We start from the raw sequence: 12581 nt of genomic DNA on the forward strand, positions 1-12581 counted from the left end.
GCCGTCGCCCCGGACGGCCTAGGGGCCCCGCCTGTGCTCCCGGCGCCAGACCATGGTGGGCAGCTCCGGCCGGGAGCCGCAGCCGCTTCGAGCCGACGTCGCCCGCAGCCAGCCCCCGCCCCGCCCGAGCCGACGCGCGGGGGTTCGCAGCGCGCCGGTCACTTCCTTCCTCGGCCGGGATGGGCTGCGCGGGAGCGAGTGATCGGCCTCGCGTCCGGCGGGTAATCCCCATCTGATCTGCTGCCTACGAGCTGCGGACGGCCGGGCCGCGCGAGCCTGGGGGGCCCGGGCACCGCGGCGATGACCTGATCCCGAGCCCGCCAGGGCGCCCCCTCCTTCCCTCTTCCCTCGCTCCCTCTGAGCCTGTGCAGAGACCGGCTCGGTGCGGCGGCCCCGGGCGGACCATGGCGGGGAGCTCCAGTTAAGGCGTGTGGGCGCCGAGCTGGAGAGGACACCTTCGGCATCGCTGCCTTTTGAGGGGGCTTATTTAAACTACTGAGTCATTCCAGATTTAGGATTCCCTAAATAATCACCAACTGTGCCCGTCTTGTGCCAGAAAGCGAGCAGAAAGAGAAAGAGCGCCCGCTCTTGGGACCCCGCGCATCCCGGCGCTCGCCTCTCGCGGGTTTCTTCCCGAGGGGTGCCTGGCCCTCGAGGATCTCCCTCCCTCCGTCCCTCCCTCTATCCCCGTCCCTCCTTCCCTCCCCCTCCCTCGCCTCCCGCTCTCTTCGCAGCGCTGCTGGCGGGGAGTCGCGCGCGCCGCAGCTGGAAACAGCTGCCCCCGCCCCGCGCCCCTACCCCGACTCCGGCTCACGGCTCCCACTTCGCGCCTCTCGGAATTCCAGAACTCCGGCGGCCGGCCCCTGGAGAACCGCAGCCGGGCGCGATGCATTCCGTAGACCTCACCCAGCCGGGACGGACCTCCTAATCTCCAGAACTGCGGGCCGCAGGGAGTTAAATTGCTGCCTTCCTCTCCTTCTCTCTGGCGGTTGGTGGCTTGTTTTCTAAAGGAACGTTTTATTCACTTTTTAGTATTTTCTACCGGGGGCACGCTACCCGCTTCGGTCCAGACTCTGCTTTGTAAACGGGTTTTATATGTATGTATGTGTAGATATACTTTGGACACCTTACAACGCTTGCGCCTCTCCAACGGGGGCACGGCTTGTTTTGGACATCCTTCTTCCCCTTCCATTTGGTACTCTGAACGCAGTGTGACCAAACTCCCCACGGCCCCTCGGACGCGGATCGCCTTGGGGTGCAAGTTTGGGGTGCAAGAGTCTAGTTAACTGGAAGGCCTGGGACCGCCCCGCCCCCGCTGCCAGCGGTTGGGGAAGTTTACATCTGGATTCTCACACATTTTGTCGCCACTGCCCAGACTCTGACTAACCTTGTGGGCGTCGGGTTTTCGGTACTGCAGCCTCCTCAAATATTAGCACTGCCTCCCCGCGCCTGCCCTGTCCCTCCAGGCCGCCGAGGTCCTGCCCTCGCCCCGGTGGAGCGCGATCCCGAGGGCGCAGTGGAGCCCGGGGCCTGGGGCCCACGCTGAGCAGCTATGGCTGCGGCGATAGCCAGCTCCTTGATCCGGCAGAAGCGACAGGCGAGGGAGTCCAACAGCGACCGGGTGTCGGCCTCCAAGCGCCGCTCCAGCCCCAGCAAAGACGGGCGCTCCCTGTGCGAAAGGCACGTCCTCGGGGTATTCAGCAAAGTGCGCTTCTGCAGCGGCCGCAAGAGGCCCGTGAGGCGGAGACCAGGTCAGTAGAAGCCCAAGCAGTGGGCTCCCCAGAGCTGACACCCTACTCCCCTCTTTGCAGAGCACCTGGGGGCACCCACGGAAGGGAACCAGGATCTTCCTGTGCCATTCTGGCCCCCCTGCTCCCCTAATTTCCAGACGTCTCTTTTTCAATCACCCTCTATCAGTTAATAGCTTCTTGTCCCATATTCAGGAAAACACTTTATATCTTGAAGAAACCACGGTTTGACTAGGAGGAAAGCTATATGTGTGGATGCTCCTGGTCCCATATAGCCTGTCGAATTCTTGAGGGCAGCGACCATCTCATTCATTCATATTCCTCTCTCTCTCTCTCTCTCATCCATCCATGAATCGAGTGCTGACACTGCCTGCTGAGGACCTACATATAAATAAACCTTCTTCCCTATATCTCCCATAACATTTAGCATAGTTCTGGACACAGATACTTAGACACCAGATGAACTTAAATTTATTCTTTTTCTAACTCTTCCTCCAGCAACACATGATATTGCATCTTTCAGACATTCCAATCAGTTCTCACCTCCCCACTTTCCCATATGCCCTTTCACTTCCTTTCACACAGACCTTTTTCTTATTCTCTTCCTCCGGCTACTCTCCTAGTTTCCCAGGGTTCTACTCATTAACTTTCCTGCCCTATTGTGCCCACCCTTTGTACACTCACAATTTCTTTTGGGACATTAAGGAAATAACATAGTATCTGCAGTTTGGCCTAAGGTAGTGTGAAGAAAACTTTAGACTTATCAGAGATTTTCTTATTAAGGCCTTTCTGAAGTTGATTCCCTTTGTCCCTAAACTCAAATGGTTGGTCTTTGATGGATCTTTATTATCAAAGGGAAATTGGATACCTTGATTTTCCAGGTGCTTACTCCCAGCTTAAACCAGGCCAGTTTGAGACAACAAATGCAGAATTGCCCAGATCTGTGCTTCCACCAGACTTTGTGGATCCTCAGGGTGTGGCCCGCTCTGTCATTTGCAATCTGCAGATACTCTCCCCTTATTGTGGACAACTGAAAAAAATTGTGGTCTAGAACGAAAGCTTGCTCTGTGATCAGTTGACTGGTTTAGGGTAGCATCTTTGCAACTCTGACGGTGATGTTTTCCTGGGTTCCAGAAATGAAACCCATGGGCTAGGGTCATGGGGGTGAGGAAGACATTTGGAAAGTCTGGACAGTGAGGCTCAGAATTAGTTTGGAAATTCAGGATTCAGTCTTGTGAAGAAGCCATCTCGTTTTCATTTCTCCCATGGATTTGCATGGCATGATTCACTCCACAGTGGACTCCTTTTCTTATTCTGTGATATTGATAAAATAGTAAATTTCAGGAGTAAACAAAACGATTGTGATCCTAAGGCGAGCACTACTAAAATGTCTGTTGTTTTACATACAATTAATATAGACTGTGAATGTCATAAACTGAAGATTTATATGAAAACAGAGTTCTATATTTATAGAGTATATAATTCATATTAGGGGAAAACAAAATCATTTGTATTGTGCAATGATCATTTGGGGGTTGTCTTCTCTGAGGGCTAATATGGTCTACAAGGAAATTCAAGTCTCTGAATTCAATGTGACTCTTACAGTTCAGTCTTTGAAGTACATTCTCGTACTCTAGTTGGGATAAATGAATGATGCTTGTGAATAGATCCTACTCAGCCTCCTCAGTTCTAAACGAGGCAGTAAAAATGATAGGTGGATGATATTTGTGAATGGATAAGCTAAACTCACCTGATCCTTGTGGAAGTTGATTTGGAGATGAACAATTTTCATGGCTGAATTTTTTCGTGGGGGAAATTGCTTCCTGTGGCCCTTTCCTTGGCATCTCATTAGAAAATAGAATATGAGGGAATTGCTGAGTTTATTGTTTTCTTTAGTGTTTATTTAATCCGCTTCTCTTTCTTATTTACTTAGTGTATGTCTTGGCAGAGAGGATCCTGGCTGGTGACTTCCTGTAGCTAAAGTCTCACAGTAATAATCTGGCAGAGAGATGACAGGCCCAGTTAAGACATGCCCAGTGCAAGGCCCACATGCATGTATCTGTACACCATGGACTTCAGTTTGGTCTGCAGCTTAGCTTAGAAGAATGGAGTGTGGGGTGTGGAAAAAGATTTGGAAAGATGATAGTGTGCTATTATCGTTACTAACAAAGCCAAATAATTAGTCTGTTGATTTGCTGTCAGCAACCATGATTCACATAGCATGGGATGAGCCTATTTATAGAGAGATAGCACCTTCCACATCTCAATTCCAGGGAGATTCTTTTACTGGATTAGGAGGGAGTTGCTAAACACCAAGAAGAAAAGCTATTTGAGGGAATATGTTTTATAAGCATTTGATGTTACCTTCACTTAATATTTGAGTTTTATTCTTCAAATCACTTGCCCTTCTAAGTCATATCCTTATGAAACTATAAACTGAGGCACAAATGGTAATCAAGAGGTGAAACGGAATAACTTGTCCTGATAAAGAATTCCTACTCTGAACTTCTGTAATTGAGACACATGTTCCATTGACCAGACTTTCCAAAGGAATGAGGCTGAGGCAGTGAAACTATGTCACATGTTGGATGAGACAGGCCACGGTTGTATTTCTGATCTCAGGGCTGACTTATTGAGTGTCTCTCACTTTCTTGTCTTAGTTCACCAAATTCTGACATGTATAAGGTTGAAAGTTTATAAACACAGTGGAAAACTGAAATTAAATGGCAAAGGTTTCAGATTTTAAAATCATGATATTGCCAGTTAAAACGAGAAGTCAAAGAACAGGACCTCTCATCGTGAAATTCCAGTGCCATAGTGCACATCAGATGCTTAATAATGCTATCCTGGGAGCACAGTGTGATGGCTTGCCCTGGGACTGTACAGCACAATCCTTATTTAGATGAGAAATCCTAGAATCAGAGCAAGTTGGTGGTCTATGGAAGGTTACATAGCTAGATTGTGGCAAAATTGGGACTAGAACTAGATCCAGTTGATTTTTCTTGTCCGTGCTCCTCACAACACAACACTGAAAAAAGCAGTATAAAAAACGGGGTGTTCTCTATTAAAGAGGGAAGTAATTGTATAGATTTTGCATTTATGCTTACCATTAGGGATTGCTGCTGCTGCTGTTTTTGTTATTGTTGTTGTTATTATTATTATTATTATTTTGTAATTAGAACATGAAGAGTGCAGAATACAGGAGGTACCATGCATTATACAATAAATCCATTAGTGAAGATGTGCAGACAGCACAGGAGTACTTAGCCCTTTAGGCACTGGTATTGTAGCTCTTTGGAAATGAGATGTTGCAGACCTTGACCTGGCAAGTTGGCTGAGGTCATTGAACCATAAAAAGCCTTTAGAACATTTCTGTTTGTGTACCTGTTAATTAGGAAAGGAGCATTCTTATGTTATTATTTAAGTCATTATTTATGGGTGAAATACCTGTCTGAGCGAGGCCTGCTAAAATTTTTGCTTAGATGATGATTTGGTGCATCTAGGCTATGACTACATCCATGTGAATTGCATAGCTTATTAATTTCCAACATTTGTTCTACTTTTGAGTAGAAACACCTGTACAATTGGTGGACTCCCAAAACATTTATGTTTTGACTCTAAAGTCACTGCAGGTAGTGGATAGCATTTACAATCAAGAAGGGAAAAATGTTTGTCGACCCTCTGACTGTGGGAGAGGCCATGAACCTTGGAGGTCATTCCTGTCACTCTTTCAGTTTTCAAATGAGAGCCCTCTGGAAGGAATAGAGTGATGAGAAAAGTCTTGATCACGTATTTTAAGATATTTTTTTTTGTTTTTATTATTTTTCTATGTCATTTAATTCCTTCCTTTAAACCAGAGCATTAAGAAAAATCAGCAATCAGGAAAAATTCCTCATCTGAAAACATTAGATATTTTTCATGTCTTAAGTATTTGGTTTTATAGGCCCCTCCTTTTGAAAATGATATAGTATATTTATACTGAGTGGATAAAATGAATCAAGTAAGTGATTATAATTTTTGCTAAATTTTGTTGCCTTTTGTTTGTCTTATTTTTGAGTCCTTATTTCTGCTTTTCTAAAAATTATGTGTATTCAAAATATTTTAGTATCCTTCCAACTTGTTTTGGTAGATGTATAGAATTTAATAGCACACTCATTCAACATTTTACTATCAAATACATTCTTTTACATAGATGAAGAAGACATTACAGAAAATAGAAACTTCAGCAAGAAAATTGATGAGAAAGGGGAAATAATGCTTAATCATGGGATCTATGGAACATAAATTAGATTTTTATAAATTGAAATACTTTTGGTCAATATATAGATCAAAAATAGTTTCATATGACAGGTGATATTTTACATTTATAGCAAGTACTTTTATTGTATTTTCTTTTTTAAAAGTCTTACTCCTATCTCAACTACAGAATCAGCCTAATTAAATGATATTTGGCTTGATGTCTACTAAAAAAATAAAAAAAGCAAAGAAGCTTTTCACTTCAGAAACCCGCCGGAGGGTTTAAACTGATATTTTGAATGTTTTTTTTTTAATCCTATTTTCTCTAAAGCAATGCATTCTCATCGATAAATTAAGTTTCCATTGTAAGAACATTTTAAAATAGCAGGTACTGTGATCTCTTAATTTCTTTCATCCCACAGAGATCTCATCAAACCATAACTCAGGATTAAATCTTTAAAGTTTTAATGAAGTTGATATTTTTGAATTGAATTAGAAAAACAATTTGCAGGAAATGAGGCAGTCTCTGTATTTGAGTATGCAACAGGAATATTTTGGAAGATCTTTAGAAACTAAAGCTTTGGCTCATAAAATTATATGTAGAAAAAAAGTACAGGTCTTCCTAGTATAGCACCACATTGCTTCTGTTCCTGGTGAGAGCATCTTTGTGTGTGGATACTACAGTGTGGATTTGGTTTGGGGAATTTGTTAATAGTGATTACTTTTTCTTGTCTCTTCCTTGCATGCTTCATCAAAATGTGTTTGCTATTGACTTTCCATCCTAGAATTATTTTAGATTTTATGAGGACTCTCAAAGACAGCCTCGTTAGAGGGGGCCCAGTTCATTTACTACATTTTGCATTCTAATGGTCTACGCAGCAAACTAGAAAACTTTACTTGTTTAAAGAAAGATGCACCGTATAGAAAGGACTCTCATTTCAAGGCCACCTTCTATGCATCTGTAAAAAGGAGAGCCTTAGATACAAAATGCCTATAAATTAATCATATATAATAATAACTTTTAATAACAATTAACTTGACTATATGACTTAAGAATTTACAGAATTTCTTCACAGCTTTTCCCCCTTTTATTCTTTAGAGCAATCCACTGATATGGGCAGCCCTATCTTTGTGATCAGAAAGCTATGCTTCAGAGTGGCAGGGAGACTTGTTCAGGTTCATGGAGTGAGGAAGTGGCTAAGCTGTCACATGACCCCCACCCCCTACACTGCAGGCATCTGCCCTTATCTTCTACTAAGTTGAGCTAAGAAGACTGAATGTGAATAACTCAATTTGATTTGAAGCTGGGAAATTCTTGTTGGGTGAATCAGATGAAGAGTTCAAGGACATGTGGAGTGTGATGACAGGTTTGTTTTGCTCTGTGTGTGACCTAGAGCCCCTAGGGGGGATCTCTAGTGAGGATGAGGCATGAATTAGAAAGACTGGTGGCTGGGTTGATGGGTGCTGGTCCTAGGCTCCTGGCTAAGGTGTCCCTCTCTGCATGCCAGGAGCCTCAGAGATGTCAAGTATGCCACTTGAGGCACCCAGGCCTCATGGGGAGACGTGGGTCCAGAGGGATGGGCTTTCTTGACTATAAGCATAAACAATTATTTCAGATGTTTACAAATGTGAAGAGATTAATATCAAGGTCAGGATTTAGTCTTCCTGTTTTTTTTTTTTTCTTTTACTCTTTTATTTTCTTCTCTTTTCTTTTCTGTTTAACTGATGGTAAAGCAGAGTAATTAAGTACATGGATTTTGGTGTGGGATCTGCATTCAAATACTGGATATTCTGGATATATTATTTGTAAGAACAGTAGGCACCTTTCTTATTATCTTGAAAGCCTCGGTTTGCTGATTTATAAATGAAGATATGATCTCTAGCATTTAGGCAGGAAACATTTCCCTGAGGAAGAGTCATTTAAACTGAGTTCTGAAGGATGGGGCAGGCAAAGGGGAGTGGAAGAATATTCAAGGCAGAAGAGAACAACTTTTGTGCAAATTGAGGTTGGAGGGAGTTGAAGTGTAGATCGAATAACGTGAGCAAAGGTACAGGTAATGTTGGAAAGTGTGGCAAGGGCTGAGTTGTGAGGGATTTTGTATTTTAATCTAGGATCCATAAAAAGTCAGAAATAGGGGATGATATAATATGACTTGCATAGTTAAATGGACGCTCTGGCTTTGGAGAAGAGAACGGATTGTAGGATAGCCAGAGTAGAAGCTAAGGCATCATAAGAAGGCTAGGGCATAAGTCTGGGTCAGCAGTTCTCAAAGTGTGGTACAGAGGCCCTAGGAGCTCCTTGAAAACCATTCATTGGGCCTATGTAGTCAAAACTGTTTTCATAATAACATGTCCTTAATACTAATTATTTACTTTTTTCATTCATTCTGTTACAAGTGTCCAGTGGAGTTTTCCAGAGATTATATAGTATATCCACAATCATCTGGAAGGGCTGTTAAAATTTTCCTCCCTTTTCAACCATGTATCTTTGTGAGGCCAGGTTATCTTTATGTACTTCAACCACAACAACATATTTCAAGAGATTCAATGCAGAAGCAAGTTTAAGAATCCAGCTGATTTGTATTAAGCCAGGCATTAGAAAGATTTGCAAGCATGAAAACTACTTTTTTTTAGAAATTTTTGTTTTGGAAATTGTAGATATATTTTATTAAAACATATCATGTTATTAATATTTAATAAGCTTATTGTTATTTTTAATCAATATTTGAAAATTTTTGTTGTAAGTTCTAAACATGGTAAATTTTGAATGACATAAGTCACATAAACAGAAGCTTTTTTGGGACTCAATAGTTTTTAGAGGTCTTAAAAGAGTCCTGAGATGAACAAATTTGAGAACCATTGGCCTAGGCTATAGCTCATGTTGACCTGAGGCATTCTGGCAGTCGCCATGGTTATGAAAAAAGGAGGGGGAGGTGGAATGAACAGAGCCTGATAATAGGGAGGTCTGAATCAAGAGCAGGTAAGGTGCCTGGATGATACCTGGCTGAACAATTCAGTAGTGAGTGGGCACTTAGTTCAGATGGAGGGGAGCTGGGGAGGAGCAGGGTTGATGTGCATTGAGTACTCCTATTCCCAAACTACAAAGCACTATGGGATGCTAAGGTGAAAATTTGAGTAATGGTATTATTTATTATTTAATAGTTTTATACTATGATGAAGATCCTGATTACCCATCTGTATAAGGCTATCTACTTTATTCTTGAATTCTCACAGAAACATTTTAGAATACTTACTCTCCACCACTGATGATCTAGGGCCTTCCTTGCAAGGGTAATCCTATAAGCAAATACATTTCAGGCAGAGAAAAATATTAAAGAAAGTAGAAAACCTTCATAATTTTTCTAACCTTTTAAAATTGAAACAAAATGTTTAGTATCTAATTGGCGCTCAAAGACATTTAACCTGGTTCAGTCCTAAATATGTCCTGAATATGGTTTTCATTATGTGTGGCACCTCGGTGGATTTCATATGTGAGTTTAGACCAAGTTCATTGGTCTTTGTAAAATCAAGTGAGTTTGAAAAGATAAACTTTGTAAAGTCTTCCTTATTTTACCTGCCCAAAGTTAGTCATTTCATTAGTTTTTGGTATTTATATATCCCCTGGCTCCCTGCTTCTAATCATACTGTTGTTAATGTCTCTTAATTGGAGTTTAAGTGTTTACAATCTTTTTAAATGACTTTTCAGGGGTCATTTAGAGTAGAGAGAGCCCTAAGGCCTAAGACCAAACTTGGTTTCCTAGAGGAGAATGACATGAGACAAATAGGATCTGTGATCCAATCACAAAATGTTAGAGTTTAGAGATTATATAGGCCAGCAGTTCTCAAAGTAGCTGCAAAATGAAATCACCTGTGAGTTTTTAAAGTGTGCTAATGCTGTACCCGGAAAATCTGACTTAATGTGTCTACTCTGGGGCCCAGACATCAGTCATGAGTTTTGTTTGCTGGTTTTGAACTTCCTAGGTGATTCTGCAGGGCAGCCAGGGTTCAGAGCCACCAACGATTCCAGTACCATCCTTTCATATCTTACGGCCCTCAAACAAACAAGCAAAAATGGTTATTTTATTCATTAATGCCTTCAGGAACATATTCATAACCCCTAGAAACTATGTACACTATGTTAAATTATTACGATGATCCTTTCTTTTTGCTTACTGCTGAATCTTTCAAGTGTTCAATGGTGTCCAAAATCTGAGCCACGTAAATGTGGTCTGTGTGTGCTTCTTCTTTCTGACCAACATGTGAGTTCCTTAAGATAGGAGCTGTGCACCGTTCCTTAGTATTTCTCAGTGCCTAGCATCCTGCCCGTGTTGCTGCAGTTCCTCAATGGCTGTTAAAGAAGTGAGGAAATGACATACCTACTCACTGAATCTTACCTTTACAGCAAGCCCCAGAGGAAGAGGGTTGCTCACTGCTATGTCCAGTTGTCTCACAAGGATGCTGATGCCATCTTGGGGCTCCTCACATTCATGAATCCAGTTAGAAGTATGTAGATTATGAGTTTCAACTGAGGTTTGTTTGTCCTAGTCTTTTTTTTTTTCCGCACTCTGCCAGCACTGGAAATGGACCCATTTATTTCTTTTCTTTTCTTTTCTTTTTTCTTTTCTTTTCTTTTCTTTTCTTTTCTTTTCTTTTCTTTTCTTTTCTCTCTTCTCTTCTCTTCTTTTCTTTTTTAAAGCTCTTTATTTTTAAGTAATCTGTACACCCAATGTCGGGCTCAAACTCACAACCCTGAGATCAAGAGTCGTATGCTCCATCAACTGGGCCAGCCAGGTGCCCCTGGGCCTGTTTCGTTCTTTGAAAAAACAAGGAAACTCTATTAAAGGACATCTAAGGGCCTTATTTTAGCTTACGAAGTCATTAAATAGCTCCCCTCCCCGCAGGAGAAACACTCATGAATGAGGACATGACATATTCATCTGCTCCCTGCTTTTTACTTACACAGGACTTATAAAAACTATTTTCCTAGTGTGCTATTTAGGATATTCCTAACTGCATCCCATGTTTTAATTACTTGTAATGTGCTATTAAACATATCTTTGTCAAAGGTACTGGTCTTTATTTCTTTTGACCCCAATTTAGTCCCATTGTGTTCTTCAAGGATTACAAATTAAATCCAGTGCACTGTAGTGTTTAAGATTTTTTTAAACCTAAGGTCAAAAAGGGGATTGAAATGAAGTATGAAAGATTCAGGAGAGAAAAACTATGAGCTTGTATAAGTTATTATAAAAAATAAAAAAATAAAAATTTCCAGAAGGTATTTTTTTTATGGCTACTGGTGATTGAATGTTTTATTTTAATTTGGGGAATTCAAAAGATGACCCAGATCACCTTCACAATGCCCTAGAATCAGATAATACTCCTCAAATAATTAAGAACCAAGGGCAAAATTTAAGAAAGTACCAAAAGTAGGGTTCTATATTCAAATTACCTGGTTAGAATAAGTGTCAGATTCTGTTTCTAGGCACATAGAGCTAGCTGAGCTGTCTATATAATATCCATCCCATATGTGATATTTTGTTGGGGAGAAGACTTTAAGAAAAGACAGCCACCCAGAGTACCCGGGTGGCTCAGTCAGTTAAGTGCCTGACTCTTGATTTAGGATCAGGTGACGATCTCATGGTTTATGAGTTCTAGCCCAGAGTTAGGCTCCACACTGACAATGAGGAGCCTGCTTGGGATTCTCTCTCTCTCCCTCTCTCCTTCCCTCTCCTCCACTCCTGCTTGCTCTCCCTCTCTGTCTGTCAAAATAAATAAATAAACATGAAAAAAATTAAAGAAAAAAAAAAAGAAAAGACAGCTACCGAAAATCACATAAAGAGGTTGGAACAGAAAATGTTAGTCGTGTCTAAGTAATAAAAATGATAACAAATGAGGAGGATCTCAAATATCAAGGAAACCCAGATTTCTCACTATGGAGAGAGTTAAAGCTACATGGTCCTGCTTGACTGTTTCAAGAAAGACTGCAGTGGGATTTTGCATGCAGTGGGACTGTAGCCATGAGGTGAAGTGTTGAATGGCATATGAGGTGATGATGGTCCAGAAGCTCAGAATTCTAGGAAAGGAAGTCCTGTTGATAGAAACCCAGGCTTCCTCTGTAGTCCTTTCCTAATGGGGTATCCCTCAAAGATGTTGGAGGAGATGTATTTTCTCTTCAGGAGAGGGCTCCTGTTTGCCTCCTTGCTGACCCTCTCTTTCCCTGACAGGTCCCAGAACCATTATCATTTGTAGCTTTTGCCCAGGAAAGTAGTCATCAGCATCGTGGCTGGGCTCCTTTCACATTTCACAGCTCTGGTATCTTGAGAGGTTTGACTACACTTCCCTCTCCACCTATAAGCCATGAGAAAAACAGCGCCAAGAATGAAACTCAGTTCGAAATCATGCTTCTTTAGTTTTTCCACAAAATGTCCTTCTTTGAAGCTCCTGAGCTGTATTTTCTGGTTTACTACATGGATTCTTGAGTTAGAGTTTTATTCATTATAGTTCTGCTAATGGGGCTACCATCTTGGTTTGGAACCTGAAGATAAAGGTTCCTTGGACCACTTTTTATTTTCACCCAAACCAGAGTCCTGCCCACTC

At 41.9% G+C, this 12581-nt stretch overlaps 1 protein-coding gene across 2 annotated transcripts in view; it reads left to right on the plus strand.

The window, feature by feature from the left end:
• Positions 1–536: 536 nt before the first annotated feature.
• FGF12 (fibroblast growth factor 12) overlaps positions 537–12581 on the plus strand; it is a 260274-nt gene continuing 248229 nt past the window's right edge. The window contains exon 1 of one of the 2 annotated variants that reach the window (XM_042999108.1): positions 537–988. Coding sequence is in view for 1 of the 2 variants with exons in the window: in XM_042999107.1 (XP_042855041.1) it covers positions 1553–1751 (199 nt within the window). In the remaining variant the exon portion in view is untranslated. Of the gene's footprint in view, positions 1752–12581 lie in introns of both variants that reach the window. The other variant, XM_042999107.1, reaches the window with a different exon arrangement.

This window comes from Panthera tigris, chromosome C2 (assembly GCF_018350195.1).
Source record: "Panthera tigris isolate Pti1 chromosome C2, P.tigris_Pti1_mat1.1, whole genome shotgun sequence".
In the NCBI taxonomy this organism is placed as follows: Eukaryota; Metazoa; Chordata; class Mammalia; order Carnivora; family Felidae; genus Panthera; species Panthera tigris.